This window comes from Saccoglossus kowalevskii, chromosome 11, assembly GCF_978046115.1.
Source record: "Saccoglossus kowalevskii chromosome 11, keSacKowa6.1, whole genome shotgun sequence".
NCBI lineage: Eukaryota > Metazoa > Hemichordata > Enteropneusta > Harrimaniidae > Saccoglossus > Saccoglossus kowalevskii.
In genome coordinates this window covers 11404073-11424711 of record NC_140651.1, presented here as the reverse complement: position 1 = coordinate 11424711, position 20639 = coordinate 11404073, and the positions used below count along the sequence as shown (strand labels likewise).

General features: G+C 35.0%; 1 protein-coding gene across 1 annotated transcript; it reads left to right on the top strand.

Annotated features, from left to right (window-relative positions):
- The first annotated feature begins 1453 nt into the window (after window positions 1-1453).
- Window positions 1454-19493, top strand: LOC100370340 (protein FAM76B-like). The gene is made up of 9 exons (XM_006811436.3): window positions 1454-1701; window positions 3391-3455; window positions 7655-7715; window positions 8468-8620; window positions 9396-9616; window positions 10122-10202; window positions 14350-14506; window positions 14932-15033; window positions 15590-19493. Exons 1-9 carry the CDS (start codon window positions 1615-1617, stop codon window positions 15653-15655), a joined length of 993 nt encoding a protein of 330 aa, XP_006811499.1. The 5' UTR covers window positions 1454-1614; the 3' UTR covers window positions 15656-19493.
- Window positions 19494-20639: the final 1146 nt, after the last annotated feature.

The window sequence follows — 20639 nt, the reverse complement described above, 5'->3', positions numbered from 1 at the left end:
TTATACATCTTTCCCTCCCAGGAATACATCATGGAAATGCTGAAATTCAAACGTTTAGATTTAGCGAACTTTTTTGTTTGGGGTCCGGGTAAATCCCGGGGGAAGCTATGTTTGTTTTTATTATTAAATGACGTTTACGCACGTAATTCGCGTTTCCTAATATGGTAGGATGAAAATACTCCGTAAAATACATCAAAATTACCACACTTTGTAACTTATGGTGTTACGGTGACAGATGTATAATAATAGTATATATCCCTCTACTATAATCAGTTTAATATAATATACATTCGTTGTAGAAAAAGAGTAATACCATAAAACATGTTATCTTCAATATTCCAGATACATTCCAAGCAGACTGATGGAAGATATTCAAAGAAACTCGTGTTTTTAGCCAATTAACAGTTTATTGACTGCTGAGATTGAAATTGAAAAATCCGTTGAATGATCGGTTAAAAGTGGATATAACCATTGTCTTCGGACCGCTTTGTATTTTTAATACTGAAAAAAAGTACAAATGTGAGTTTCGCGATTTTTGTGACGTGACTAAGTCATTTCGTAACGCAAACATTTATGTCTATTCCTTTTGCATTATACAAACATCATTCCAACAGAAGCTTTTCTTTTTACCTGGCCATACTATTAAAATGTAAGTTAACTTATTCTGTCCTTGTAATACATTCATATTGGTATGTAGGAACTAAAGAATAAACAAGCCGGTAGGCTGATGACCTATTGGCATTTTGTTGGCCGCTGCCATGGCAACGGTAGGACAGTTTTTTTTTTTTTTTTTTTAACAACGAATGAGTTTTAAAACGCTTTTGGCTAGCGCTGAATTCACCTCCAATATTTGCAGTTTTTGATTGGATAGTATTTTCCACAGTTGGCTGTAACGCAGTGCAGTATGACTGAGATGTGGCAAGTTGGCATTGACTAAAGCATAGAGTGCCGATTAGTGAAAGCACTTACTTCGACTCAAAAACAAAATATGTAGTAACTTTGGGCACACACTCAAGCAAAGTAGAGTGAGGTATGTCCGCGATTTGTACTCCGACGATTTTGTGCGAAGCCACGGCTGTAAATTCAAGTTTTTTGAGCGTTGCCGTGGCTTTTCACACTTCAACTGCTGGTCACGGTGTGATCTGACTGTCAAGCTTTTAAAAAAAAATATATCGGCCGGCCAAAAAAAATCAAGTTTGTAATTCGCCCAGCCAAAAAATCCCAGAAGAGTTAATACGTTTGTGCTGACAAATACTATAGGTGGAAGTGGATTGGTAAAAAAAACAAGTACATATAAATTATGTATTAATTGAGAAAAATACATTAATCTTATTTCGTACCTGTGTAGCTGTGATAATAAAATGAGCCGCAACTCTCGCAGTGCTAGCCCACAAGGTGTAGTGTAAAATGCGCCCTCAAAGTTCATACTAGATATTTCACCCAGAATGCTTTTCACCTAGTGATAGGCATGCGCATTGCTTTACCGGCGAATTTGCATATCCGAACGGGAAAAATAAACTTGAGTTGTCTTCATGACATTCCGGTTTGAATTCTGTGATTTTATAACTATTCTACCGTCTTGACTACACAGATTATTGCAATATATTGACAGCTATGTCATCTCAACCACTTTTTGCCTGCACAAAATGCAACAGCCGCCATCCGTTCGAAGAACTGTCTCAGGGACAACAACTCTGTAAGGTAAACGAGTGTTGCCGAAAACGTTGTAGAAAATTACTATGAAATTTTCCTTTTCATTTAATTTACAGTCAGTAGTTTCCAATCTCATTTATCACGCGGGGTTTATATAACGTTGGACGGTACTGTCAATACACATGAGGCCGGCATACTGTTCAACGTTGTAGTATTATGTGGTGTGTTCAAACTATAAATGTTGGAAATCACAAAGAGATCAATGTGTTATGAAAACCTTGAAATCTGAGTTCGCTGAACTGTTGTCATTTCGTAAACATTTCCTGTTCAAATCATTGTCATTGCATTTAGTTGAGTGGAATTTACGTGTATTGCTGTTGAATCGACCGAATCGTACATCCTGCTTGTCTGATGGCGTACGGTATATCACGTGGTTTTGACCTTGAAAAAAATAGAGTCTCGTGCGTCATTGCAGTTTGTTGCTTCAATTTCAAATTTATTTTGAAAATCAATTATTGGACGGTTTCAAATTACTGGTATAACCTAAGCATAATTGTATTTTATTCTAGTCGTTATACAACAAGCATGTCATGTCTATTTTTCACTTCCATAGTACACAATCCAGTAATAATAATAATAATATTTATTGCATCTTTAGAAATACAGTATTTCTATCAGTACAGTAGCAATAAAAGTATAATAGTAATGAAATGATGTTACTTTGTAATAAGACAGAATACACTTGAATATTTTCCAGTCAACTCATCTTATTATCAAGTGGTCCATTCATCCAGCTCAATCTTTATCTGACCCTTATTGAACTTTAATCTCGCCAAGAGTTTTTAAGTTTAAGAAGTGCATGGACTAATACGAGATCTAAATATTGTCATTAAAAATACAGTGCAATCAATACATGTACTTGAGCAGAGGTGATATCTATGCTTGAATAAGCCGTTGTATAATATTTCTAAAATATGTTTCACATGGTAGTAAATTGGATAGGTAGATAACACGCATCACAGTACATACATGCTATATACGTATTGAATACAATATAAGCATGCTTAATGACCTCTTCACAAGTTTGCCTTGACAATGACACTAGAATCGCGCAATCTGTTCTCTAAATGAGCTGTATGTGCGTGACACTGTCATGTGGATTTGTATATTACTAGTACCTAGCATTTCTATTATTTGTGTAGCTTTTTTCATTTATTTATGTCTCTGACACAATTGATCATCATTAGTTAGAAACTAGGTCAGAAATTTCTCGCGTTATCATCAAACATCTGTTGTTTACAGACGAGCATATAAATACTATGGGGAATCAACTTAATTGTGAATGAATGAATTAAATCAAATTCTAGTAGAATTGTGATTTTTAGCTACACTTTCTCACCCCTGTCAGTGGTGTACACTGTATATTGCCTGGCCTTGTCACTGTCATCATGTTCTTGAGGGTCACAATGACTCCGTGCTTGAACTTTTACTTTTAAACTCACTTGTTCAAATGTTGTCCACTCATTCAAATTGAAGTTTTGCTAATCCTGGGTCAAGACTTTATCTTTCTGTAGCCTTAGCGCCCTGTGACAAGTTTTGGGCTTTTGGTTGAGGTACAATCATACAGAATGCTTTAAGTTTGGTTTGTCTGGTTTACTGAAAAGTGTCTTGGCATTAAATCATACTTGAGCAGGGGTATCATCATGTGATTCTTTATACAACGTTATTTCATTTTAGGAATGCCGTGGAGCATATCCAGTCGTTAAATGTACATATTGCAGAGCTGAATTCCAACAAGAAAAGTAAGTATATTTTGATTTGCAGAAATCTATCTGCAATGTCTGCAACCTTGTTCACAAATGTAGGGTTTAAATCCCAATGTAAATATTTCTTATCAGTGCATTAAACCCAAGTGGGTCTGACTCACCAGGTCCAGTCTCACTAGTTTGCTGACAACTTCGGTTTTGAAAAAGCAGATTTTACCATTACAAGGTGTCTTGGATACTTTGCAGTCTTGTAAAACCTATTTACTCACTGTAAAATACTTTATTTTAGCTGGAATAAATTTTCGCTGAAAAGACATTTTGGGTGTTTTTTTATGGAATTTATTTTCACTGATTTTTGATGAGTTGAATGTAAAATATAGGAAAAAAGGTATATTCGCTGGATTTTATTTTCACTGAATCATTCCTTCAGCGAAAATAACGAAAATTAATTCCAAGCAAAAATAAAGTATTCCACAGTATTTAAAATACTGTTAGATATTACTAGCATTTGATGGTGACAGAATAACAGGTTATATTCATCTGTTTTAATAACAATGAAAAGTAGTTGGCAAATTATTTACTAATAAGACTTGCTGTAATATGAATAATATGAATGTGATTCTTCCTACTGTGTTTTGAACTTCAAAAAACTCTCGATAACATGTTTGTCAAGGTGTTATTTTGATGGTGTTTTTTAACCTTCTTGTTCACAATTGTTATATCAATGTTTAGTGCTTTGACTCGGATCTAACCAGGTCTTGTTCGGTTTACATAGTTAATCTGTTCACCTAGACATGTGGGTTAAACCGCGGGTCTGGGTGTATAAAAGGAAAGATGGCCGCCACTTTTCAGTATGCAAATGACACTCAAGCGTGAAACAACTCTTCGGGGTGCTCCGCAAAATCACTCTTTTCGGCAATCTTAACGCCTGTGGTGCTTTATTTTCATGTCGTACACAAACATGAATATGTCCGCGATACAACTGCGATGTTAATTTACGAGTTCGGTGCGATGTCAGTGTGAATTCCGCGTAAAAGCGACGGAAAAGCATGATTCAAACAGTCGTTTTGACTGCTCAAACTGGCTGTCAGTCATGGGTTTATGCAAATGTAAGGTGTTAATCCCAAGTTATTTGTTCAATCTCTAGGTATGTTTATGTAATTACCGAGTTGATCATGTAAGTGATATCGTGGAGCTAATAAGAAATGATATGCTGTGAGCTGTTTGTCCGTCCGTTCATCTCAGGGGACATCGTCGGCGCTCCACGAAGCGGTCCGACCTGAGCAAGTGCGAATCGCACGAGCTGGGGTATGCGCGAGAGGGGAGAGACTTTGCGTAAACATACCAAAAATTTATGTAGTGTGTGTGCGCAAAGAAAGACATTCGCGGTTACAGGGCTGGGAAAATAAAAAAAAATGGTTTTCACTCCGATATCGATGAAAAGAGTCGAGGGAGTTCCAAATACGTCCCCGACAATATGTCGAGTATGCTTCTCAAATTTCTCTTCGTTCTCGAAATAAATAAATTGAAAGGTCTCACAAAAAATTATAATGTTCCCTGAAACATGTCCCCGCAGTGAAATATTTAGCCCTTTTTGCCACGTACTAGTATGAGCCGCGCATATATTTATGTATGTTTGGCGTCGGACCCGTGCCGCACAGCCGTATACGTATAATGAAGTTTTTTTGTTTTGTTTTTTTTTGACGTTGCATAACGTCATTATTGCCTAGCCGACAAGACACATTGTGGCAAACGTTGTACGACAACTACATTGTGTAGGTCATTCAAATAAACTACAGTTATTTCATGATGCAAGGAATTGGCAATACGGTAGTTCTCTTTTTGGAATATTGGTTGGCCCTGAAAAAGGCCGTTTGGTTCGTTTGTATCAATGAAAGACACATATTTTTTCAGTACCAGAGATGACTCTTATAAGGCACGCCTGGGAGATTGGGATACAGTTCGCGTATCTGTCTTATAACACACTCCGGCATCACTTCTCTTTGTGTGACCACAGCGTCATCAGCCATCATAAGTTGTGACTTGCGCTGGATGTATCTTTCGTCAGTCCACGCATTTCGTTGTCCGAGCATCGTCCAATACTTTTTGAAATAAACGACGCCTAATAGCAGCGTTGTTGTCACACGGACCCTGGCCATTTCCCAACCAATCTTGCCTGTTTGTTGTCACACAAGGTTGACTAAGACACAACCCACACTCGTTTTGCCCGACGACTCTCTCAACAACCAGATCAGGCTCCAATCCACTATCATCTAAATCTAGTTCTTCCTCCGCCTGGTTCTCGTAAACTAGATCCCAATCAGAGTGGGAGAATAGAGCGCGTATCGCGGCCTCTTGTGCTTCCGAGACACGTATCGTTATTTTGTGCATGTTGGCTGTTACACGGTAAAGGTGCAATCAAATGTCCAGCCAAACACGTACACTTGACTTCAAGTATGCGAAGTTCTGCTATGCTTCCGGAAACAAGTGCAAATAAACAATAGTTTCCCTTTTTGGACAATACGATTTCATGACAGTGGACGTTAGAAGTGTGAGGCAACATCACAACTTTGCCTATTTAGATTTTTAATAATAACTGGCTTGTTGCAACTACGTACTCATTATATTTATAAATAAACCCAAGGCAACATAGCGCAGTACGTAGTATGAATACATCGCGCTCGTAATGTACGGGTTGTGAATGAATAAATACATTGTATAAAAAGGTCGCACTTGTAACATATTAGTACAATTAGTAGCAAGAAAGCAAAGGCATGAGTTCAATTCGGAGAGAACCTTACAATGCCGTAACGCCATTTACAGAAATTGTGCTTCACAGTCGACCACGAGCGAAACAAACACAGAAAACGGCTTTCAAAAGAGTGAACGTCGAACAACGGGATTCAGCAAGTCCTTTCAAATCAGATTATAGCGTAATGCACGATGTTAGCTTACGGAATTAACGCCTTCAGTTGAAATGTAAGCAACTGGGCGGACCACGCAAATTACATTTCCCATGATACACTGGTGCAATTCCTGGGATTGCGGAGCCGCGCTTTAAAGTTAACTTTGGGTCGTACCCCACCTTTCGGTACGTGTGTAAACACTGTATTCAATGTAAATACAAATATTAGCATGTACATTGTACATATATGCGTGTATTTCTTTTCAGTAAAAAATCAAAAATCATATCCCTTTGGTTCATATTTGTCACAATATAAATGTATTGCTTATATTAAACATAGTGACAGGTTAAAAGATATTTCCAATATACATGTTTCAAGTTGACAGAGAAATTTTCACTAATTTTCACTACATTGCCAAGTCCAGGGTATCATACACATCAAGCAATTTGTTTTGGAAGATGTATACCGGTAAAAATAAAGTTGCTATGGGAATATTGCAAAGTATGAGCCCGAGCAATATTGGTACATGATCATATAGGCCTTCACTATGCAATGGTTGATATTAGTGTTCATGCATTGGTTTTCATGTCACTGCAATCTGCCATTAAGTGTTCAGTATTTGTTCTATTAAAAGGGAATATAAGCCAAAAACTTATTGTATGCTAGATAATTGAAATATGATGTATTATTTTGTCAATAGTCTCACCTGTGTCATTCACTTGTGCTTCGAATAGAGCAAATGAGGGAACAATTACTGTAGAATACTTTATTTTCGCTTGGAATTTTTTTTCGCTATTTTCGCCGAAGGGATGATTCCGTGAAAATAAAATCCAGCGAATATACTTTTTTCCCTATATTTCACATTACACTCATCAAAAATCAGTGAAAATAAATTCCATACAAAACTCCCAAAAAGCCTTTTCAGCGAAAATTAATTCCAGCGAAAATAAAGAATTCCACAGTACTTCCCATTCTGTGTTGTTTATAAAATTGCTATCCACTAATGAATGCTTCATTGGATTACCACACATAAATTTGAATGCTTTCACATTTGGAAGTTTCTTGGTACAGAACTGCCAAATTCCTTGTTAACATTTTGATTGAGTCCTTCGCTTGTGTCTACAATTTCCAACAATTTGCCTGCTGACATCAAAGGAAAGATGGTGAGTCAACTGGCTAGTGGTAAAATAACGTAGTCTGTAGTATCAATGTTGTTTCCCTGTGCCCAAAATTGCACTGCACTCTCGCATGATTCAGTGTTAGTGTGGAAAAAGTGGTGTCCATCAGATGAATGTCTTTGGAATACTAACATGTATTTTTTTTTTACAGTAAAAGTAGTACCAATTCAATTTGTAAAAAATGTTCAGAATTCGTGAAAAAGTACGGAACGGTAAGTTTTAGTTTAATTTTGAAATGTCCTAAGCTATCTTTTTGAGACAATTGAATCTCTGTGTTAATTTTTTGGATGCTAGGTCCTTGGAGTAGTGGTCTACTATTGAAACCAGACTATTGCTATACTATTATTAGATGTCTGTGCAAATCCACTGTGTCCACAAGTTTTTGCCAAAATAGATACTTCTTTCAGTTATCAATTGTTGCTTTATGCTATGACAAAGTAATAGCGACTGCCGAGAAATGTTTTTCACTAATGCCATGAAATTATGAAATCCTGAAAATTAAGTAGTTTACAGTACATACCTGAATAAATTAATATATTGAATGCCTTGTGGTGAAAGTGCATTCTGGCTGCAATAGACATTTGTTTAGGTGCATACATGCGGTATTTTCATATTAATCTTTATACATCTGTGTAGTTTAAAAATATAAAAATACCTGGGTACTGTGAAACTTTAAAAATTAGTGTTATTGTTATTTCACATATCTATGTGGATTCAATGTAGTAGATTTTATTATTAAAACCCAGTAAATAATTAATTAATGCATTTACAGTAGGAGATTTTACAAGGTTCTTCCGAATTAAGGCAATTAAAAATTTGTTTTTTTCTTGTTGTGCATACAATACTAGTTGTTCCCACTCAGTCTATGCATCAACATAATGCAATGTTGATTTTTGTCAACATTGTCAATTGTTTCTCAGTTGCGTTTAGGTAATTAATGGATCTGTCTTTTGTTTTTATATAGCCGAAGTCTTGCGAGTATTGCAATATCATAGCAGCTTTCATCGGTAACAAATGTCAGCGCTGTACAAATTCAGAAAAGAAATATGGTCCTCCACTCACATGTGAACAATGTAAACAAGGATGTGCGTTTGACAGGACAGAAGATAGAAAGAAGGTAAAAATAAATAAAATTTCCATTTTGTAATGCATTCTATATGCATAATTACTCTCAGCGCAACAATGACATTCCCTTCATCTTTATAAATATGTATAAATTGAACAGTTCAATCTGAAACAAGATGTTTCTATTGGTCGTTTGGATAACATTGGAATGTTTCAAATGACATCATTGCACACTGTACTTGTTGATTGGCTGGTTGGATTCAACTGCCATTGAAATTTATGAATATTTATAAAGATGAATGTTGCACTTAGCAAATTAAATGAGTTTTATTTTAACTTTTTTTTCTGATAGCTAAATGTGCTAAACATAAAACTCAGGTGATTTTTTATTTCATTTTTTCTTCACAAATCAGTGAAACAAAAACTAATACAACATAAAATCTGCTAAAATTAAAGTACCATGATCGGTATGTCTCGCATCTTTAAATTTCATATGCATTGTATACTATGTATGGAGCCCATTTGAACTCCGTGTGGTGTGGCAGTTGTGGCACTTTCCCCCAGTGTTTATTTTTCTATGCACAATGTATAACTTTATTTTAAAAACATTTAAAAACTTTGTATCTGATAAATGTTTGCATAGTTTTCTATGTTTGTAAACTGTAACAAATCTCTATTTGAACCTAATGAGAAATTATTGCAAGTAATATTTAAAGGAATTCTCTGCTCCAAATGAGCGCTGGTCGCCAAATTACATGAGATTTATTGTAGCACAATACAAATATCGCATGACACTACTAACTAACAACTATTTTATTGGATGACAGGTGAATGGTAAACTCTTATGCTGGTTGTGTACATTGTCATATAAGAGGGTATTACAGAAAGCCAAAAAACAGAATCACAGTACATCGGGAAGCAGTGGTAGTCATCGACACAGCTCATCACATGGTTCATCGCAGCATTCCCATCACCACCATCACCATCATCACCATCACAAAAATAGTACAAGTACTCATCACAAGTCTAAAAGTCATGATAAACACAAGTAAGCTTAATTAATGTTTATTATGTTAGTCAACCTAGATAGGTTTTGGCTGGAGCTGCCTAAACTGAATAGCTTCTTGATGTTTGTTGGAAGTAATGTTACATTAACGAATAATTTGCCGGAAGCCTCCCAAAGAGCCAAAATGAATGAAAAAAACTGTAGTAGATCAGGAGGTGATATGTGAAGTGAATGACAATGAAAATAAGAAGGGCTTGTTTGCTTGGAAACTCGTCTATTTCCCTAAAGCATTGCTATATTGGCCATATTTAATTGAAAATTGGTCAAAATTAATACATAATGATCAAATCAAACATAAATTAGATTGAACAATTTCAGCAACTTGCAGAACCAAGAGTGCTTGCCTCACAGATCTTTTGCTTAGGAACAATACATTTTGTTTTTCAATATGTTGAGAAACTCATTGCCTAATGAAAGACATGTTCTGTTCTGTAGCAAGACTAATGGCAACCAAAGCATTTAATTTGTGATATTTTTAATTTTTCAGATCTCATCGTGAACATCATCACCATCATCAAAATAAAAGAATGAAAACTGAGCACTCAAGCAATGGTGTTATTCCTTCCAAGTAAGCCTTGCTTTTTATTGCACAAGTTTTGTTTCAATATAGTAGATTTGTACATTACATATCTGAAGGAGACTTCAGTGTTAACAATTGTGTTTACCGTTAAAGTCCTATTATAAACCGCGGTTTATATTACAATGTATCAATTTAAAAATTGGGATCAAAAGCTCAAGTTCGGGGTGCGGTTTCTATTACGTACATATTGCAATCACTAAATGGGCGTGGTCATTTTTTGTCCACAACACATGCACAAAACAAACAATACACCGTACAATCTCTTGAATAGGCGTCGGGGAAGAGTGAAAGGCCTTATTTTGGTTCTAAAATAGGCGTTACGAAATGTTGAAAAATTACAATCAAAAAAAAATTCTACATGATACAAAAAATACTCAGTATTTTTAATGTAATATGCATTTATTTTTTTTAATTTTCTTGGTAACGAAAAGTATATTCTAACAGAAGTTTCAAATAAAAACACGAATGCACTGCTTAGTAGCAAATGATCACATAACGGTAGCTCGATCGGGCCATGCTGCTGGTCTCAAGTGAATAACTTACTTGTTTTCGAAGTGTTGATATTGGTGATTATTATTTAGTAGTGATTACAATAACGCACGAAAAATAAATTCGTTGAATTGTTATAAAATGCAAGTAAAATTCAACTTAGTTTCCCCGTAAGCGAATGATTTCAGTCACATGTAAACAGCCGATACGATATCCGCCATGCTTTTGAATGCTCACGTGACGTATTATTGACCCAGATAGGTCAAGTCGCTAATTAACCAATCAAAATGCTGGATGGTGCCCACGTGTCTAAATTACATAGCTCATTTAAATATGTTAATGACAGTTCAGCGACCTCATGGTGAACGCAACACGGAAGAGATTTACCGATAATGTAGTGCGATCTTTTGCCTTTGATTTCCATGGGAAAACGGCATGATTTTTTTTTAAATCAAGAAATTATTTGTTTTCGAAAGACAAATTATTCTTCAATGCTCAGTTTAACACTTTTACGGTGATAAAAGCTCATTGTCTAAAACTTACGAAACACAGACGTATTCAGAAAGAGTATTGACAGAGGTCGCCGCCAGAACAAAAGCAGTTTCATTGCCTGTCTGACATCTTATCACCGCTGAACAATAAATAGGTGTGAATATTTTTAGGCATGTTGTCGAAACAAAGAATAGGATTAGGAACAATGCCGTTTTGGAACAGCTGGTTGAAACAATGAAGACAGTCACGGTCTTGTTGAATTGGGGGTGCGGTTAGTAATAGGTACTTTTCAAGTTTTCAATTTTTGTTAAGAACTCTTTAACCCCGAAGCCGGAATTGGGGGTGCGGTTACTATTACGTATGCGGTTTATATTAGGACTTTAACGGTACTCCCAGTTTAGTCTGAAATTGCTTACACAATTTTGAAATTAAAACCCATTCTGGTAGTCTAAAATTGCAAGTTATGGCTCTAAATAGCATTTGTTTTATATATTATTTCTCAAACTATACCGCAATATACTAATATTTAGATCTCGTCCATGTGTTTAATAAAACCTTGTTCACACATACTGATAGATTAAGGATTAGATTTTTTTGTAAATTTGTGAAATTGCACAGCGCATGTTAAAATTTAATGTAAACAATGTATTTTACATGTGTTGTGTGCGTCGCTATGAGTCCCATGATGTGGTGCGACAACCATTGTCTTAAACTCTGCATTCACACCATTTCACCTGCTATTCAGTTGCCATGCCAGCCTAAAACAGTGATCTTTGGGTAGAGAACATTCCTTACACTCCAAGCTAAACTAGGTCAGGTCGACAACGGGTTAATACGTTTTTCAACAGTGGGTTAACCCTAACTCTGGGTCAACTCTCTTCTTTTGCTATACATGTTAACACTGTATAATACAACATATTAATTAATCTACACCAAACATATCTGTTCTGCTTTTTTAAATAGTTCATATCATGCTTAAACCAATGCTTCTTAACAACTGCATTTTTGAAACTGTTAAATTTATCGATTAGATATTGGGCATAATTAGGATAGTTTTCTAATGTGCTTTTTAAGGAGCACTTGTTTGTATACTTGAAAGTGTGTGACAACCAATTTGTTGTCAGTTAGTCTGTATGTAAATGCAGCGTTCTCATCTATTATTTGACTTCACATTACTGCATATTTAGTCCCCGTTCGGACGTAGTCCGAAAACGGGGACTTATGTTTTGCCCTGTTTGCGTGCGTGCGTCCGTGGTCACCTGTATCTCGAACATGCATGAACCGATTAAGTTCAAACTTCACTCATACATCACACATTATATGGGACATATGCACATGCATTTTTTTCATGATCCGATTAACGATAGTCGAATAGCGGCCATTTTAAGACCGAAAATGCATCAAAATCACACATTTTCACCATTCCGGACCCAGATCTCAGTTATGCATGGACGGATTTCGTTCAAATTTGGTACATACATTAAACATAATAGGACCTTGATGCACTTCATTTTTTTTTTTCGGATCAAGTTCAAAATGGCCGACTGGCGGCCATTTTGTTTTAAAGAATTCAGTTCTGGATCCGTATCCGAGACATGTCTGGATTGATCAAGTTCAAACTTCACACACACAAGGTACATCATGTCACAAATATGTATGTGCACTTGTTTCATGATCCCATTAACGATAGCCAAATGGCGGCCACTTTAAGGCCGAAAATGCATTGAAATTGCACATTTTCACCATTCCGGACCCAGATCTCAGTTATGCATGGACGGATTTCATTCAAATTTGGTACATACCTTAAACATAATAGGACCTTGATGCACGTCTTTTTTTTTTTTCGGATCAAGTTCAAAATGGCCGACTGGCGGCCATTTTGTTTTAAAGAATTCAGTTCTGGATCCGTATCTGAGACATGTCTGTATTGATCAAGTTCAAACTTCACACACACAAGGTACATCATGTCACAAATATGTATGTGCATTTGTTTCATGTTCCCATTTACGATAGTCAAATGGCGGCCGCTTTAAGGCCGAAAATGCATTGAAATCGCACATTTTCACCATTCCGAACCCGGATCTCAGTTATGCATGGACGGATTTCGTTCAAATTTGGTACTTACATTAAACATAATAGGACCTTGATGCACGTCATTTTTTTTCCCGGATCAAGTTCGAAATGGCTGACTGGCAGCCATTTTCTTAAAGAATTCAGTTCTGGATCCGTATCCAAGACATGTCTGGATTGATCAAGTTCAAACTTCACACACACATGGTACATCATGTCACAAATAGATATGTGCATTTGTTTCATGATCCGCTTAACAATAGCTGAATGATGGCAATTTTAAGACCGAAAATGCATTAAAATCACGTATTTTCACAATTCCGGAACCAGATCTCAGTCATGCATGGATGGATTTTGTTCAGATTTAGTACAATGTGTTGTACATATGCAGGTGCATTTCGGTCATGATCTGCTTTGAATGTACATGTCACTCAAATATGAACGGAACAGGGACGTGTCATTGACAATGACTTGCTACTACATGGTTTAGAAATAAAATCATTCAGGATGTTTTGCCATTCCAGTGACGCATGTATTGCTGAGATGGCAGTGATTGACAAAATTCGACTGGCTTTTGTTAACCATTGATCGTATGCAATTGTTTTAGGAGAGTTAACTTCATGCATGAATAGGAAATTAAATTTTTTGTCGTTGTTGTAAATAGTATAAATGTGAATGGCTGCAAAGACTTCTTTTTAACCCGCAAATGTTGTACCTTTTTCTCTGCTGTCATCGTAAGCAGTGTTGCCCTGATACATCACAATGGTTTTTGTAACAGTGCTTGTGATGATGGGGGGGGGGGGGGGGGGGGGCTTTAGCTGAGGGACAAAAAACAAGTCTGACGGCAGTTTGTGTCTACTGTGAAATTTTGTAGTAGTGAAAATTTGGGGGAAGGGTTTCATACCATCTGGAGCGTCATCAACTTTTACAAAATTTTAATTTCACAAATACTGTACCCATAAAATCATGTGAATTCCTTGGCAGTGATAATTTAAGTTGTTTACAGTAGCTCAAACCTTTGCATGATTGTTTGTGGTATTTATACATGTAACATGAACTAAATTTTTGTTATTCTCCCACTCAGTTTAAACTCTGCCACCTCAGTGTCATCAGATATTACTTTTATGGATGCCGGCAATACCGATCACATGGTTGCCATGACACAACTTAGGGAACAAGTTGCTAGTTTAAAGAAACAACTCAATGAGAAAGATAAAGTGATACTGGAAAAAGATAAGAAGGTACATAAACATAAAGATACGGTATTGTTCTTTGCATGGATCATGTAAGACTGTATTTTACAAACTATATACTCGTGTGTATGGTTTTCGCCTGAAATTGTGTATCTAAAAAATGAACAGCAAGCCTTTTACACTACAATAATCATAAATTAGATCTTATCAAATTGTTACTTCTGATGTGTTAATTCAGTTCTGTAGCATTCAATATAATTTACTCTCTCAAGATGTTAGTTTTCTGCGAGACAGCATATAAAACTCATAACCTGAGAACATGGATTTTAATTTACATATTGAAATTACATTGAGCTCTGCATACTCCAGACCTTTCACCACTATAGTTTTACAGACTAGAATATCTGGGATGAATAATCTTTCGTTATTGAATGTGTTTGGTGATCTATCTTAATCTCTCCACCCCTCTGTAGATTACCGACTTAAAAGCCCAGCTGTGGGAGACAGAGAAATTACTCAAAAATAAAATAACCACTGTACAGAAAACTCACCTGGATGCTATTGAAGTATTGCAAGTAAGTTTTATACAAGAATACTGCATGTTGATAGAATAGGGGTGTAGTCTATATATTATCTTCATGCTTATTATGACTTTCTGTTCCACTACCTTTGGTAACAGCATTTTCTATTACACATCACGTATTTTCTTGATATTTATAAAAATATTTATCATATTTACCTTATATGACATTGGCATCTCATAGTATTCTGAGTGGATGCCTTTCAGTCTATGTTCCACATCGTCAAATACAGGGACTTGTGTTTTGTGGTCTGTCCATGTGTTTAACTTAATTTCAGTTTGATTCAAAATGGCCGACTGGTGGCAGTTTTGATTTTCTTTGTGTTTATTCATACCATCTGATATGTAACAAACATCTCCCTATCAACAGACCTACAAGTATAATCCATTGTGATATAACTGTCAAAGCTACTGCAGATCTGAGTTGTATCTGATAGATATTATGTTGTAGAAATACTTGGTCTTCTCTTGCATGTGAAAAGTTGCGTACATTGCATTACGGCTCATACACGTACCTCTTATCAATGTAAAGTTGTTGTTTTTTCTTTCAGACTAAAAATCGTAATTTGACAAAGCAGTTATCACAGGTGTCAAAGAAAGAGTCCAAGTCTTCATAGATGTAAATCAGATACTTGATAGTGGTGTTCATGTGTTAGGGCTTCCGTTTAGTCCAATTTTCACACTATATAAACAAAAAATCAAGAGCTGTTGCCTTGAATACCAACTATTTATGGATTTGAAAGTACCACATTGTGAGTTATTTTGCTGGATAAAAGCAGTTAATGTGGCACTTTACGCTTCAACCTCTACAACAGTGGTACAGCTCTTCAAGAATTTGTTTTGAGAAGAATTCCAAATGTCATTGCTGTCTTCAGATAATGTGGATTAAGTCTTCTGTATCGCCTTAAGATTACCTAGTATGGGCATTCTGTTTTGTTCCACCTTAGCTGAAAGATATGCTGATAGTTACTTGTGTAGTTTCACCTTTCTAGCGATGTTCGTCTGTCAACATGTGCATGCCTGTATCCTGTATGTGTAATCCTCAGCTGATTTAAGCAGATAGTGATTTTGAAACATGCTGGAGGATACATTCAATCGTAGATCCTATCATGGTCAACATTTTTTCGTCAAGTGGGATTGTTATCATCTTTGGATTATCGCCATCCTGTTTTTGTGAACGTCATTGCATTGTCACCATCATTCTTCTCTTGTCAGTATATCGCTGGTATTTACTATGAGCTTTTGTTTATGTGTGTTAGCTGGTAACTTTCTCAAATAATTCAAAACCACTCGTTTTTACAGTAGACATTTGCTTATTGCACTACAAATATTCAAAACTATCAAGAACAAAAAAGAAATAATACCAATAAAATACTATTCACACAAATCAGCTCATCAGTTTCCAGGGTTGCAGTTAATTGTCATGTCCATATTAATATCTCAGGATCATGGATTTAAATAGAAAACATCTTCCTCAAAAAATGATATAAATCTGCTTGTCACTGCCAGAAAAAGCACATTAGGAATCCCTAACTTCATATAACATGACAGTTATTGATGATTTAATTTCCAAGTTTTGGCACTTTTTCTATGAATGAGTGAGTGAAGTAAATTTCTTTACATGTATTGCGTCATCACTTGATGTCCATGAAGGTAGAAAATGTAACATTATTTGTATTTTATATACTCCATTTTGATGTGACTTGCTGTGTTTGTATTTTAGTTAAATTTGTTTCCAAACTAAGCTGACAAATTAGTGTATTATTATTTTATAATTTTTTTCTACTATGTACTTTTAGAAAACTCCTTCCATTGTAAATATTGTAGTAATACAGTTTTTTTCCAATGTTATAATTGAAAGAGTTTGAGTTTGGTTTGGGTATAGATTAGAAACCTGATTTTTTTTTTTGGGGGGGGGGGGGGTATATCTGGATTCAGTTTACTTTGTTTGGTTCAGAAAATATCTTTATTACCTTCACCATATTAAACTCCATAATTTGTCAACTAAATCTTTATATGAAGATCGTTTATCTGTCAGTTGTATGCAGATTATGACAAAGATTAACGATTCAATCGTTTTCTGATATAAATTTTTCCAAATCTCAGATATCTCACAGCTGAATGGCAGATTTTCCCCATATTAGTTTGACACTTCATCCTACATTTTAGAGTACATACTTTGCAGCTTTTGGGGTTATTTATTAATTCCTTTTATTATTAAATTAACTTAAGCATATTTAATTAATTATTTTTTTCTTGTTTTTGACTCCCGTGTGCGAAGCACAAAAGGGAGTCTTTGCAGTTACCCTGTTTGTATGTATGTCTGTATGTATGTATGTCACTTTTTTTGTTCCACCGTTATCTCAAGAACCACTAATCAAATTTTGGTGAAACTTGGTACATAGATGCTCTGGGATAATGCGCAGAGTTGATTAGGTTTTGGTAAAAATCCATGAATATTAATTACCTAATTTGCATGATAATTAGCTGATTTTTAGCTGTTCCATGACTGTTCCACGGATATCTGAAGAACCACTCATTGGATTTTGATGAAACTTGGCACATGGATACCCTGAACTAATGCGCAGATTTGATTAGTCTTGGGTAAAAATCTGTTTATATTAATTACCTAATTTGCATAATGATTAATCAATTTTCGGCTTTTCCACTGATATCTCAAGTACTAATCATAACATTTCAATAAAACTTGGTACATAGATGTCATATGACACAAACCTGATAGTTTTTAGGGTAATATCAGTACATATTAATTACCTAATTTGCATAATTAATTAATATTTTGCTTTTGATATTTCGAGGAGGAATGATCACGTTTCAATGAAACTTGGTACATAGTTACTTGAGGACTGTGCAAAGATCTAATTAGTTTTTGGTAAATATTTATGCTTCTTAATCACCTAAATAACAATTAATTAATACTGATATCTCAAGTATTGATCATCACATTTGAATAAAACTTGGTACATAAATGCTCTAGGACAATAGATGGCCTGATTAATTTTGGGTTAAAATCTGTTCATATTAATTCTCTAATTAGCATAATAATTAATAATTTTTTGGTTCTAATCACATTTCAATGAAACTTGGTACATTGTGCAGACCTTATTAGTTTTACACTTAAATCTGTTCATATTGGTTACCTTATTTGCATAATTAGTTTTCTGCGTTTCCATCAATATCTCAAGTTCAAGTAATTTTGAATAAATTTTTAATGTGTCTCCAGTACTCTCAGCACACGGGAGTTCTTTCTAAGCTTTCTTTGATTGATTGTATTTTTATTTGTAATATATATGCATTTTTTGTTGTTCAGCTGCAGTACATATCATATACCAGGGTAGTCGTGTATAATCCCAGGAAGTGAAATGCGAGACTGAGAGGTTATGTATAATGCAACTGAGATTTCATAGTCGTAATGTATTAATGATCATAATTTATTTGTATGCAGTGCTTCCTCATTCTGTTTCATTTCATGTGATATACGGTTAGTTTATTTCTAGTTTCCATAAATACAACTTAAATATCTCTTCCTGAATGTTAGTATCATATTAATGTAATGAGCATTGTAATACAAGTGACGCCAAATATTGAAACTGCTCAAAAATGTGTTGTACATTATTATTTTGTATTTTTACCTGATAGTTATCCCATTTGAGTGTAATAATGTATATTTATAATTTTATATTTTATACTGAAATGTGTATGTCTATTCAAAATAGCATGGTCTTTTCTTTTACAAAACTTGATCCTATAGATTATTTCAGCATTTTGATTATTATTTAGAAATGATTTGTAATTTGAAATGTATTTACTTCGATTATTTTTGCTGTGTGAAATTCATTTTGTATTTTATACACACTGCATCTAGCAGCTGTCGGAAAGTATTGTGCATGCATTTGATGTGGCCAAGTAGGAAATGATTTCTGTCTTGGCTACTTCCTATCACTTTGCCTGTACTGTACAATCCAAATTCAATTGCCCAAGCATATTAATTCTTTAACTCTTTGAATATTCTGGTCTTTGATTTGTGAATGTATTCCCGAATCACTGTGCTCAGTTTCCGGTATGATTCTGGTTTACATTCCTAGTTTACAGTACAAGATAAAATGTATAATGTGAATAATAATGAAATGTCCATACCCCCAAAAAGATAATTTTTCTGCTGCCCATTTTATGTGTGATTTTAAGTTGAATCAAAGAATTGTGGATTTTCACAGTTTTCTTTTTTTAAATTTGGAGGTTTACAGGCTATGGACATGCAGAATCTTTTTTAAACCAAACGTGTTTTTAACATATTAAACTGTAGTATGACATTTATACTATTGGTTTTGTCATGATATATATAGACTAGGTAGTATATTTTTTCATAGTAAACCATCAATCCAAGAACCTCATTGTAATGGCCCCCAAGTATCAATAAAAATTTGTTACTATAAATCTTCATTCTTCAGTAATATTTTCTTAATTTTTGGTTGCTTTAAATATCTTGATGGCTGGTATAGCCATACATTACAAGCTGCGTTTTATTACGTTTGGTTGGGAATCTTACTTTCAATTCATGTTTTAAAATATTTTATTCTACTTTGTAATGCCCAATGGGATTCTTTTCAAGATTCTGCTCACAATTGCTTATGAACCTAGAACCAAAGAGTACAAACTACCTATACTCGAAACCAACATGGGGACTCCCACTTCCAAACTATGTTTATACCAGCAGTAAATAAACACTGCTCGGACTGATAAATATGATATACATGTATAGTAGACATTATTTGGTAATGTAACTATAAAAAATAGCAAGAAGTTTCAAATCTATGCTACTGATAAATAGCCATTGCTTGAAACGTCTACCTATTTTAATAGTTAAGTCATGGAAGGTACCTTCCATGTTTAAGTAAACTATTACCAAATATTTCTACTATATATCATATTAGTTGTACCAAATTTATTACACACAGGCCAAATTATTGACAGCGTCACAGCTGGTGACTTCCTTTAGTAATGAGAGACAAGCCATGGGGGTACATATTCAGTGAATCCTGTTGCAAAATTCAATAAAGTTTGTTTTTTGTTGAGAGGGTCGAGTAAGTGAAGTGATAAGTAAAACGGGTGTCGTCAGTGTAAGCATAATCTCTAAAACTAACAATCGCCAATTACAATTTGTATCAAAGGATTCAAAAAATAATTCTCTCGCAACAATGGTGCTATATATAGGATGAATCTGTTTGGTATTTCATTCCATATGTTAAAAATACGAATTGTAAAACTTTGTCTACTCGCATCTGTACGGGTTCTCTCGGAGTGCAAATTATTTAACAACTTATAAAAAAAAACTTGTAACTGAATCATTTCTTTCCGAAGTGACAGAGGTAGTCATAGTCGACATAAGCGTTACACGTCCACAGCTTCATACATGTCAAGATTTTCTTGGAACCGAAAGACCAAATCGGGCTTTTGTATCTAATAGCTTGTTGTTAGGGACGACGTCAAAAGATCGATGTCGGATAAAAAACTTATTTCCTTTAGTTTGGGGGTGGGGGGTTTTGACCTCAAAAAGTTTCCATCCGACAAAAACGATTTTAT

Bases quoted from the DNA above. Each gene is read 5' to 3' on its own strand.
- LOC100370340 (XM_006811436.3), top strand. From the start codon at position 1,615: ATGTCATCTCAACCACTTTTTGCCTGCACAAAATGCAACAGCCGCCAT. The intron at 7,716-8,467 runs GTAAGTTTTAGT...GTTTTTATATAG, and splicing joins TCGTGAAAAAGTACGGAACG to CCGAAGTCTTGCGAGTATTG. The intron at 8,621-9,395 runs GTAAAAATAAAT...ATTGGATGACAG, and splicing joins GGACAGAAGATAGAAAGAAG to GTGAATGGTAAACTCTTATG.